Source organism: Triturus cristatus, chromosome 4_1 (genome assembly GCF_964204655.1).
Source record: "Triturus cristatus chromosome 4_1, aTriCri1.1, whole genome shotgun sequence".
Lineage (NCBI taxonomy): Eukaryota > Metazoa > Chordata > Amphibia > Caudata > Salamandridae > Triturus > Triturus cristatus.
In genome coordinates this window covers 380,854,967-380,867,309 of record NC_140585.1, presented here as the reverse complement: position 1 = coordinate 380,867,309, position 12,343 = coordinate 380,854,967, and the positions used below count along the sequence as shown (strand labels likewise).

General features: G+C 47.0%; 1 protein-coding gene across 1 annotated transcript in view; it reads right to left on the bottom strand.

Annotated features, from left to right (window-relative positions):
- SMC1B (structural maintenance of chromosomes 1B) overlaps window positions 1–12,343 on the bottom strand; it is a 2,533,210-nt gene that overhangs the window by 269,983 nt on the left and 2,250,884 nt on the right. The window contains exon 20 of the mRNA XM_085652431.1: window positions 11,996–12,152. Coding sequence (XP_085508557.1) covers window positions 11,996–12,152 — 157 coding nt within the window. The remainder of the gene's footprint in view (window positions 1–11,995; window positions 12,153–12,343) is intronic.

Below are 12,343 nucleotides of genomic sequence, written 5' to 3'. Positions count from 1 at the left end.
ACAACTGCAAACACCATCACTTCAATTAATACTGATACAGATACTGAAGGGTTAACCTCTGATCCGAAAAAAATCAAGGAGGCTTTTAGGAATTTTTATGAAAAGCTATATTCAGAGGAGATCAGCGGAACAAGCAAAGATTTAGATAATAAGATTAAAAAATATCTAGAGAGAACACCACTAATTAAATTGAACGCTGATACACACCACACACTGGAAATCCCTCCAGGTTGGGAGGAGATTGCATCTGCATTGGCTAGCCTCCCTGATGGTAAAGCTTCAGGGACAGACAACCTTCCAGTCAAATTTTATAAAGTCTTCTTAGAACAATTAAAAGATCTTTTCACGAAAGTAGTTAGCTCTATTTTCGAGGGGACTCCTCCGCCGAATTCCTGGTCCTCAGCTAAAATTGTGATATTCCCTAAGAAAGATAAATCACCCTTGGAGTTGTCATCATATAGGCCTATAACATTAATTAATTCTAATTCTAAAAAATTTTCTAAAGTTATTGCCACTAGAATGTCTTTAAATATTGAATCATTAGTATCTAGGTGGCAGCATGGATTTATTCCAAAAAAGGGTACCACCGAGCATGTTCGACGGACTATTACGTTATTTGATACCGCAGAGGTAACAGGAGACCCGATCTCGCTTATTCTCTTAGATGCAGAGAAGGCGTTCGATCGGGTCTCCTGGCAATTTCTCTGGGTTATCATGCGGCGGTCCGGTTTTGGAGTTAGAATGATTCAAGCCTTGCAAGCACTGTACCAGAACCCCACAGCTAAAATATTAATTAATGGTCAGTTGACAGAACAAATCAAGATAACAAGAGGAACAAGGCAGGGGTGTCCTTGCTCTCCCCTACTCTTTGCTCTCTACATAGACCCTCTGATAAGAAGAATCGAAGCCAATCCCTCGATTCCACCCGTGGTTAGGTTCGGCGTAGATACAAAGATCATGGCTTACGCCGATGATATAGCCATAGTAACTCCTGAACCAGAACTGGCCATCAGGGCTTTAGAGCAAGAAAATCAGGAATTTGGACTGATCTCTGGATATGCTTTAAATAGAACAAAAACGCAGATTGTCGTTAATAAAAAAGTAACCTGGGAAGATAACCGAATTACTGATAAAGCAAAAATACTTAGGAGTTAATATTGTCTCTGATTTAGATACCCTGGTTATAGAAAATCTGACACCATTGGCAATCAATATGAGGAAATCACTTAGGAAAATAGATAACCTACATCTAACTATCGTGGGAAGATGTAATATCCTAAAAATGACGTATTTCCCTAAATTGCTTTCTTTTTTTCGTGCAATCCCGTTGGCATTTAATAGTCGTATACTCTTAGTTTTTCAACAAATCTTTACTATTTGGGCATATACACAGCCAAGAAGGGCCTATAGTTTTCTTACTCTACCAAGGGAGAGGGGAGGCTGGGCTCTCCCCAATTTAAAACTTTATTATTGGGCTGCTTCGCTACAATATTGTAGCAAATTGATGTCTGAGAACTACACTTTTAGTCGGTCTGGCCTGCCCTCCCCTTATTTTTTTACTTATAGGGGATAACGTAAGGGGGTGTCTGTGGCGACATTTGGAATTCAACTATTATAAGCGAGTTAGATTTAAGACGTTGATTAATGCTTACCATGTCTTTAGTAATATTCGTAAAATATTCGGAATAGCCAAACTTAATTTTTATACTCCCATTAGAAATAATGAAAATCTGCCACTCATATTTAAAAATACATATTTACGACGATGGTATCTGGCAGGCATTTGTAAATTAGGAGACTTTTATGGCGCTGGCCGTGTTCGGTCATTCGAAGACCTGAAAATTAGCTATAATCTGAATAACAACCAGATATTTCAGTATAATGCCATCATGAATTATTAAGCCAATAAAACTGGAGGATCTTCGAGGTTTGTAGCGATTGGTCTTATAGATAAATTGCTTGGCTCTAACCTACCAAGGATAGGAGTTGTCTACTGTATAATGAACAAATTACGACCAGACGATTTAAGTAAAATAGATGCTAAATGGCAGGCAAAACTAAATACTCCACCTAATGTCTTCTGTACCGCCCTGGGCTTAGAACAAACATATCTGTTATCTCCTAAATTGCAAGCGCAATTCTACAAGACGGGATATTTTATGTACATAACCCCTAGCAGAGTTGCCAAATGGGCAACCGGCCCCGGAACTACCTGCCCTCGTTGCTCAGAATATAATGTAGACTCTGTCCACATGTTCGCTACATGCCCAAAACTAGAGATGCTATTGAAGGATGTACAATTTTTTCTAAGTAGAGTCCTCTTTTTTGATATTCAGCTTGGGCCAGCTACTATTATGTTAGGGTTGCATAATCAACTTGATCTCAAAGAAGGGGGTGCACTACTATTTGTTGCAATGACCATCCTACGAATTTGTATTGCTATGTACTGGAAAGATCTGGCCCCCCCATCTTTTGGCCAATGGCAAGCCAGATTGTTTTCTACTTATAGGCTTGAGAGAGCAATCTATGCTAAGAAGGGAAGAAGGGCAAGAAAAAAAGGCTTGACGGTATGGGGCCCTCTGACTAGATGGTTCGATACCCAGAATATTTAACCTGTAATGGATTGTTCTCCCTCTTTGATTTTTTCACTACCTCTCTCTCTCCCCTCTTCCCCCTGTTTTCTCCTGCTATTTTTCAATTTTTCTCTCTTATTCCTCCTCTAGGTAAGACAATTAAATTTCTTCTCTCTTCTTCTTATTTGTTCTTTCCTCTCTCTTTATTGTTTTCCTTTTTTACCTTCTCTGAGGCCTATGTACAGATAATGCTGAATTTGGTGTTTGTACTGTATGATTATGTTTCAAGTTTGTAAAGACTATTTGCCCTCTCTAATTAATGCCTTTTTGGTTGCTGGTAGAAGATGATTTAATTGATTTGATTTGTGATGTGTTGGAAATCTGGAAAACTAAATAAAAAATAAAAAAAAGAATCAATGCTAGTTTGTGAGCCACCACTGCAATTGGTGTGCAGTGCGCTCTGAAATCTGGACACAATCTGACAGATTCCCCTTATGTTGCGTCCACTGGAACTTCAGGTCCCACTGTAGAGCCTGCACAGCTGGCATGATCCACCAGCAGGATGCAGGAAGCTATCAGGCCCAGCAGCCGGAGGGTCATCCTGACTGACACCCGGGATAAGGGCTGAAAGATCAGAATCATAGCCCAAATATCCCAGACTCGCTGCTCGAGAGGATAGACCCGAAACCGCATCGTGTCCAGAACTGCTCCGAAGAAGAGGAGCTTCTGAGAGGGAATCAGGTGTGACTTAGGCACGCTGATGGAGAACCCCAGCGAATGCAGGAGGTTGGCCGTAGTCTGGAGGTGGGAGACGACTGCCTGAGGCGAGTCCGCCTTCAACAACCAGTCGTCGAGATAGGGAAAGACTGGAACCCCTGAACTGCGCAGATGAGCTGCTCCACCACCATCACTTTTGTGAACACCCTAAGGGCACTGGTAAGGCCAAAGGGGAGCACGGTAAACTGAAAATGCTCCTGGCCTACCATGAACCGCAAGTAGCGCCGGTGGGCCGGCAGGACGGGGATGTGAAAATAGGCGTCCTGCAGGTCCAACGCTACCATCCAGTCTCCAGGGTCGAGGGCAGACAAGACCTGAGCTAACTTCAACATTTTGAACTTCTCCTTCCGGAGGTAGCGATTGATGCTCCTGAGGTCCAAGCTAGGACGCAGGACCTTGTCCTTCTACGATACCAGACAGTAGTGGGAATAGAAACCACAACCTACTTCCGGGACAGGAACGCGCTCAATGGCTCTCTTGGCCAAGAGAGCCTAAACTTCCTGTTGGGGAAAGCCCAGGTGATCCCCGACATGCGATAGTACCGAGGTGGCATGGCTGGAGGGTTAGCCTCGAAGGGGTGGGAGTAGCCCCTTCGGACTATCTGCAAAACCCACCTGTATGACGTGATGGTGCACCAGTGGGGGAGGTGATGGCGGATCCTGCCATCCACTGGCAATTGATGGGCCTGAAATGTCGTACAAGGAAAGTTTGGAGGCTGCTGCAGCGGGGCGTGGGGGGGCGGGGGTTCATGGACTGGCCCATCCACTGGCCCCCTGAACCACGGCAGTGGTTTCCACGTCACTGGCCGCACCAAGGTTGGGGAACTCGTGTCGGCCTGTGACTCTGGGCGGAACGTAGTGGGGTACCCCTTCGGTAGCCAGGAAAGGGGCGAAAAGCAGACTGTGCAGGGCGGGTGGAGAGGCCCAAGGACTTGGCCGTAGCCCGTGAGTCCTTTAAACGCTCAAGAGCGTTGTTTGCTTTGTCACCATAAAGGCGACGGCCATCAAAGGGCATGCCCATAAGGGTGTTCTGGACATCCCCAGAAAAGCCAGTCAATCTCATCCAGGCATAGTGCCGAAGGGCTACTGTCATGGAAATCGTCCTGCCTAAAGAGTCGGCGGTATCCAGCCCACAACATGGCGGAAGAAAAAAATCTTCTTCCCAAGATGATCCAGCTTCTTGGATCCCCTATCTGGTGGAGCGTTAGGGAATGCGCCCTTGGAAGTAGAGGCTTGGTCCACCAAGCTCTCAGGGGTGGGGTGTTGGGAGAGGAAAGTGAGGTCACCCGGGGCAGGGCGGTGGCGTCGGGCAATCATCCTATCCACGTAAGACCACGTGTTGGGCCTGGACCAGGTGCCCAAAAGGACATCGGTGTGGGCTTCATTGAACGACAGCAGGGGCTCCGAAGAGCTCGCTTGCGGTTGAAGCACCTCCATCAGGAGGTTAGTCCTGACCGCCACAGTAGGGAGCTCGAGGTGGAGAGCCTCGGCCGCCCTAAGCAACACCACTGCGTATGATGCTCTCTCCTCGGTAGCCACAGTAGGAGGAGACAACATACCACGGTAGGAGGTATCAAGACCACTGGCACCCCCCAGGTCCTCTCTCCAGTACGGATCATACTCCAACTGGTCGGTCAGAGGGTCACCTGACCCCTCCCAGTCCTCCTCATCCTCTGGGTGCCAATCTGGCATGAAAGGGATCCCAGGAGTGAACTGGGGCACAAAAACCCCACTCAGCGCCGGATCCGGCGTCAGGCGACGTCGGTCCAGCTCTGTGCCCACATCAGGATGGAGGCCGGGGTCGACGCCGGCCGGGGGCACGACCAGCGTCGAATGCGGGTGCGGTGCCAGAGGAAGCAGTACCGGTGGAGGCGCAATGAGGTCAACCGGTGCCGATCCGGATTCAGGCCTGGATCCACGGGGGCCCTGTGGCGCCGGAGCCACCGGCGGAGAAGGCCTAGGACCCCCAACCGAATACACGGGGCCCGAAGGCGCACCGGCAGGTTCAGGCTGCCCAAAGATGGCCTGCATCGCCTCGTAAAATTGATCAGGCTGGGGAGGGGTCACACCGGATCCCGGGAAGGGAGGGAAACACAGAGTCGGCCCTTCAGGCTCCGCACGCGGAGCCGCGGGAGGGGCACCGCCAGCATCCATGGTTGCGTCAGCCGACCGACGGGGAGAAGTCGAAGAGCGACGATGGTTGTTGGACTTCTTCTTGTGCTTCGACTTACCTAACCCCGAGTGCGAAGACTTAAAGGACGAATGGTGATTGCTCTGCGACCAGTCCCTCGACCTGCCTCGCGACTGGGACCTGGAACGGCGTGGAGCGCCCATGCTCAAGAAGCTTTCTGGACCGCTCCCGCAAAGCCTTCGGAGCCATGGACCGGCAGTCGGAGCACGACTTGGGGTCGTGGTCCAGCTCCAGGGAAAAGAGGCACAGACGGTGCGGATCCGTCACCAGCATCAGTCGGGAACAGGAACCGCAACCCTTAAAGCCGGCCATCCCTACGTGCACCGAGTCGTTAGGACTCAAAAAGACATCGACAAAAGTCACTCAAAAAGGTCAGTCAAAAAGCGACTTGAGGTAACGCTCTCTCCGGCCCTGCGTTGGCAGGCACAGATAAAAAAAGAAAGAACTGACGTCAGTGCACGAGGGCGGAGTATAAGTAGCTACCGCGACGTCATCCCAGCGACCACGACGCCAACGACGAACGCGGAGCCGATCGACGCCACATTCCAACGCGCAGAGGTATTGCTGACGAAAAAACTTTCCGGTTTCAGTCTGGCGCCCGGGGGTAATTCTAAGGTAAGGAATTTATAACTAACTGTTTCTTTCAGATGTCGTGTTTCAGAAGGGCTTGCACCCTTTCACGCATCCTTCAATGGCAGTCTGCATGCAGTTTTTGTGTGGGTCCCTTTGGGTGACATAATATGTGCTGCAGCCGATAAGGACCCTCTTTAGTACCCATGCACTGGGCACGATAGGTACCACTTACCAGGAACCTACAAGGGTGCAAAAGACCTTGCCAATTGGGTTACAATTGACCATGTGTCGTGTTTTAAGTGAAAGAGCTCTGGCACTCAAGCCTGGTTAGCAGGGTACCAAAGCACTATCAATCATTATTAGTACCAATGAGCAAAAAGTGGGGGTGACCATGTCAAAAAGGGGCCCTTTCCTGCAGTCTGTCACCAACATTTCTCAGTGACAGGTGCCACAGGGTTTTAATCTAGCCGGCCTTGTGGACATCCCTGCCACATCAAGAGATAAAGTCTTCGACAAATAGTAAAAAAAAGGGTCAGTCAAAAAGTGACTAGGGTACCTCTTCCCAGGATCTGCGCTAACTGGCATGGAAAGAAAAGAACTGAAGTCAGCGCGCTATAGTCTTTATAATGGGTGACCTAGGCTTTTCTCATAAATTTGTAGTCAAATCTGCAAGCTTCTTATGTAATAATCATCAGAATATTTCAAACATTGGCCCCTGTTGTCAGAAAGCAGGATTGAAAACACGGTTAGCAGAGTCGCAGCCCTATTTTCTTCATGGCAGTAAGCCCTGAATCCCAGGTTTAGGGGTACCAACAATGATGGATCCCCTCCAAATACAGGGGCTCTGAAGGAAAAGCTTTCAAATATTTCCATACTTTCATTTGGTATCCAAACAGACACAGCAATACACTTCTAAGGCCCCCATGACCTCAATAGAAGGCCTTTAGAAACTTAGACAGAACAACAGGGTACAGTCCAGGTCCAGTTGCTAATGGTGAGCTGGGCACTTCTGGAAAAGGGCCTTTTGCAGTTTGTTGTGTCCCTGTAGCCACACAGGTGGTCAGCCAACTGACCTTGGCAATTCACTTCTTTGTCCTGGATACAAGTGGAAGCAGGTCCAGTCCTTCATGTCTACTCACAGGTCTAAAACAGAAGGTGCAGTCCCTTTGTGACAGGTACAGAGAGGTTTCTGAGGATAGTGTCTTGAGGTGCTATATTTAGCTTGGCATCAGCTTTGGGATGGTAACTCCTGACTGTTCTCTACCCAATGGGGTAAACGTTTCTAGTAGCAACCGTACCCACTTTTGCAGCAATTCCTGTTTGCACTTCTGCAAATAATCTCACAGTGCAACTCCCTTTGTACAGAGCCTGTATGCCCACTCAGATAAGTGGCTAGGGAAATGAGCAGTCCAATCTTCTGTGATCACTCCAAACCAGATCTGGAGTAGCTTTTCTCACTCTGGGTTTGATGCCAGACGGAATAGGGCGACAACGGCTTGACCTTTACAGGTGTCACCTGACATTTACTTGTGGCAGGGCAGGTCCCTTTGAAGTTAATTAGGTTACTAGGCCAACCCCAACCGTTCTTCCTGCCAAGAAAAAAAGAATCTCACGACTCACTGGTCAATACCTGCTGCAGTCCACAAGTGACAGTTAACATTTCACGCAATGGGTGTATTTCTGCACCATATACTATGGACTTATAGGAAAGTTAAATATGTAAAACAGGGAGTTAGCCAGTTTTTACATGTTTTAGTGGTCAGAGCACGTACACTGGGCACTGGCCAGCACCACTCCAGTGTGCAGAGTCTAAATAAAAGCAATAAAGTTTAGAAAAAACATATGGGTGGCCATGCATTAAAGGGTCATTTTCTCACAACTAATAAATACATTAAATATAGTTCTTGTATTGAGGGCCTAATAAAAAGTCCAGACTTTTTAAGAAGGGGCTAGACATTCACCATTTTAGAAGTGATGATCACAAGAAAAGATATAGCATGCCACTGAAAGGCTCTCACAAACACCAGTCTAGGTTCAGGATAGTGGAAAATCTATGTTGGTGGAAAATCCAGTGCAAGACACCAAGGCAGCTCACAAATGTTTCACACAAACAGAGGCCAGCAGCAAGAACAGCCTTTTGTCTCGCAGAGAAATGACCAGGTTTCAATATGTATATATCTGATGGTAAGAAGCAGAACATCTGATAGTAAGAAGCAGAACAAGCAGGCATGCTGGAGGAGTGGTAGACCGGTGTAATTTTGTGATTCGTGATTTTTATTAGTATGGCCTGTAGCGTTTTTACGTGCCTTAGCAAGGAGTTCTATTGCAGATTGGAGTCTGAGACATTCTGCGTTGATGTTATTGGTAATTCTGTTAAATGTGTGGTTGGGTGACAGGAGCCTAAGATCAAAACTAATTTGAGACAATGGTTATAGAATTAGTGTGCTACTGAAACCACAGCAAATTAGATCTGAATGGATGGAGTAGGCACCTAGACACGCTTCTACCGCACCCAGTACAAGGGACCCTGGCCCCGTGACCATCCAATGCAACACCACAGCCGCCACCGAAGCCAACGAGGGATGCAGCTACTCCTCTGCGACCTCAACAACACACACCAGCAAACACGCTGCTGCCACGCATCCCCCAGGATGATGGTAGGACCCTTCTCCTGCACCTATTGCGATTTCACCTGTGACACCTCAGACGCTGACACCACTGCCTCCAAACAACCGATCCACCCCACACCAACTGTCCGCCATGCTCCTAAATGTCCAATCTCTCGGGAAACACTCACCTAAATTGGGGACCTCCTCAACAGCAACACATTTCACCCTGACTGAAAACATGGCTCAACCCCACCTCCAACTAGGACATCGCCACACCCATCCCACCCACCTACAAAATCATACACCAGAACCGAACCTACAAACCTGGCGGAGGACTCGCGATCAACTTGGAAAACATGATTCCTTGCACCACCTCCAAGGACTCGGACATCAACCTCATGAACACCTTCACTTCAAAATATGAATGGACTACAACTCAACCATTAAGGGAACCCTCTTATTAAGCCACCCAAGACCCAGAGTGAAATTCTGCAACCACATCGCAGTTTCATCGGAACACTCTCCATCAGATCAATGAACTACATCCTCCTCGGGGGCCACAATTTCCCCCTGGAAGACACCACAGACCCTAACTCCATGGCCCTCCTCAACAGCCTCAGTAACCCCAAACTCAGCTTGTGCAAAGACCAACCCACACAGCAGGCCACACCCTCGACCCTATTTTCTTCTCCTACAACAGGATCACCGCCACCCACACAACCCCGCTCACATTGTACGACTACTACATGATACATTTCAAGATACCCGTCTACCAAGCCAACCCACCAGAAAAACCCAAAGCACCATCAAAAAACTGGACCAAGACCCTACAGGAACGCCCACCCAACCACACTAGGAACCTCAATGTTTGACACCAAGCTCTTCAATAAATGGCTTGCCGACTGTCCCAACCGCATCACTCCCAACAGAAACAAGACCTACAAAAACAACAATTTACCAGGCTGGTACACAAACAACCTCAGGGAGTCTAGGTGCCACACCAAATAACTTGAGAGAAAATGGAGACTTCACTAAAACACCACTGCAAGATGCACATGCCAAGCAGCCCTCAACTTCTACCACTAACTACGAGACTCAATGAAAAAGGCCCTAATTCAGACTCAAAGCCAGCTCCAACAACGGCAAAGAACTTTTCACCATTGTCAAGGAGTTATCCAATCCCGCAGCTGCCAACAAAGACATCATCACATCTCAAGCGCTCTGCAACAACCTCTCAAACTTCTTCAAACAAAAGATTGCCAACATCTATAACACATTCGACCCACAGCATACCGATAAGAACTCCCTCGAACAGCCGGACAACTCCTTCATTGTCAAACAGCAGCTAAGCAACTGGAAGCCCCTCTCGAATAAAGAAACCACCTCCCTGATAAATACCATCCAGTTAGGCACCCCTTAGGACCCATATGCCCACTTCATATACAACCTTGGAAGAACCATCATCTCCCACGCGGTCACCGCTATAATCAATACCTCTGTAACCACCACCACCTTCCTTTCATGCTGGAAAAATGCGGATGTCAACGTCCTATTGAAGAAACTAACATCGGACCCCAACACCCTCAGCAGCTACAGACCCATCTTGCTCCTGCCTTTTCCAGCTAAAGTCATCGAGAGAGCCATCAATGTCCAAATTGCAGAACACCTCAAACTCAATCAACTCCTAGACAGCTCTCAATCAGGCTCTCGCACCAACCACAGCACAGAGACAGACCTCAATGTGGACACTGATGAATCAGAAGTATCCTTGACTTAGAAGAAATGCCTGCATTCATCCTCCTCGACCTCCCCGCAGCTTTCGATACGGTCTCCCACAAGTCACTCATCCGAAAGCTTCCACACTTGGATATCCACGGACTGGCCCTCAAGTGGATTCCTCCTTCCTCACAGACAGAACTCAACCAGTTTGACTTTCCCTCTACACCTCAGAAATTAAGAAACTCATCTGTGGAGTCCCTCAAGGATTGTAGCTCAGCCCAGCATTCATCAACATCTACATGATGCTTCTCGCAGACATCATCAGATCGCACGGCATCAACATAGTGTCCTACGCTGATGGAAAAAAGCTTATCCTCTCCCTTACTGACTCAACCAGCACCGCCAAAGCAAACTTTGCCAACTGCATGAACAACTTCACTGCTTGGTTGAAAAACAAATGTCTCCAGCTCAACACAGACAAAACCAAAGTACTTATCTTCGGCAACAACCACTTCCCCTGGGATGCCTCTTGATGGCCCTCCAAACTTGGTCCCCCACCCACCCCTGCGGACCATGCCAACTTTGGGATCCTCCTGGACACTAACCTCCCCATGAGAAGACAGATCAATGCCATCTCCTGATCATGCTCTCACATCCTGTGAATGCTACGCAAGATTTTCAATTTGATTCCACTAAACACCAGACAAAGGGTTACCCAGGCTCTCATCTCAAGTAGACTTGATTAAGGAAATGCCTTCTATGTCAGAATCCCAACCCATGTATGCCAACTCCAAACCACCCAGAACGCTGCAGGCACATTCATAATAAACATCCCGCGAAATAACCACATCTCAACAATCTCCACTGGCTCCCAGTCTAGGAAAGATGTAAGTTCAAGCTTTCCACCCACGTCTACACATCTCTCCACAATACCAGTCCCCCTTACCTCAACCACTGTCTTATGCTTTACCAACATACCAGACACCTACGATCTGTGTCCCAGACAAGAGTACACCTCCCTCTCATCAAGACTACCAGAAGCCGAGGATGCTCTTTCTCATACCTCGCAGCCAATTTTTGGACGAACTCCCAAAACACCTCAGAACCTCCCCCTTCCTTATGGACTTCCGAAGGAACCTCAAGATATGGCTCTTCCAGATACAACAGACATGATCTCCTCCTGCCTCTCCGGCCTGTCCTACTTAGTGCCTGGATACCCTCATGGGTTATTAGCCGTGCTCTACGAATTCACATAACATAACAAGGACTATAATGCCACGCTACTTGCAACAATGATATTGTGGTAAATTGTCAACGAAAACAGCAATACCATTTTTAATAAAAATAAATGGGTGATTCTTAGCCAAAACAAAATCTTTTCAAAAATCAAAATAAGCTAAAACTCCTCAGCAAAAGGATAGAAACTTATTGGCATTTTAAAAGAAGATTTGGTTACATAATATTTTTAAAAAATAATAGTTTATAGGCTACTAAAATGTTTTACCATCTAAACAAAGTCTTATCTTTAAAGCAGAATTACACGTTCAAATTTACCATCTACAGATTCTTGAAACTTGTCTCTGACATGCTGCAATTTCTCCAGGGCTCTCATGTTAGGGGCTACTGTTTTAATCAAAATGTTTTCCTTCAATGCTGTTTGTTCTTGCAGTTTTGACAGATGGATACTAATTTCTTTATCAGAATCCAAGACCTACAAAAAATTGATAACAAAGATGTAGTCAGTTGATCTACAGTTACACCTTATATATGGATCCTCTATATTCTTGAATACAGTCTCAAATGTGTAAACCATTTTATGACTGCCAACATTTGTGTTGCTGAAATGCTTTTTCTAATGTACAAATACCATTTTAGGAGTCGGTAGAGACTATCGAACTGCCA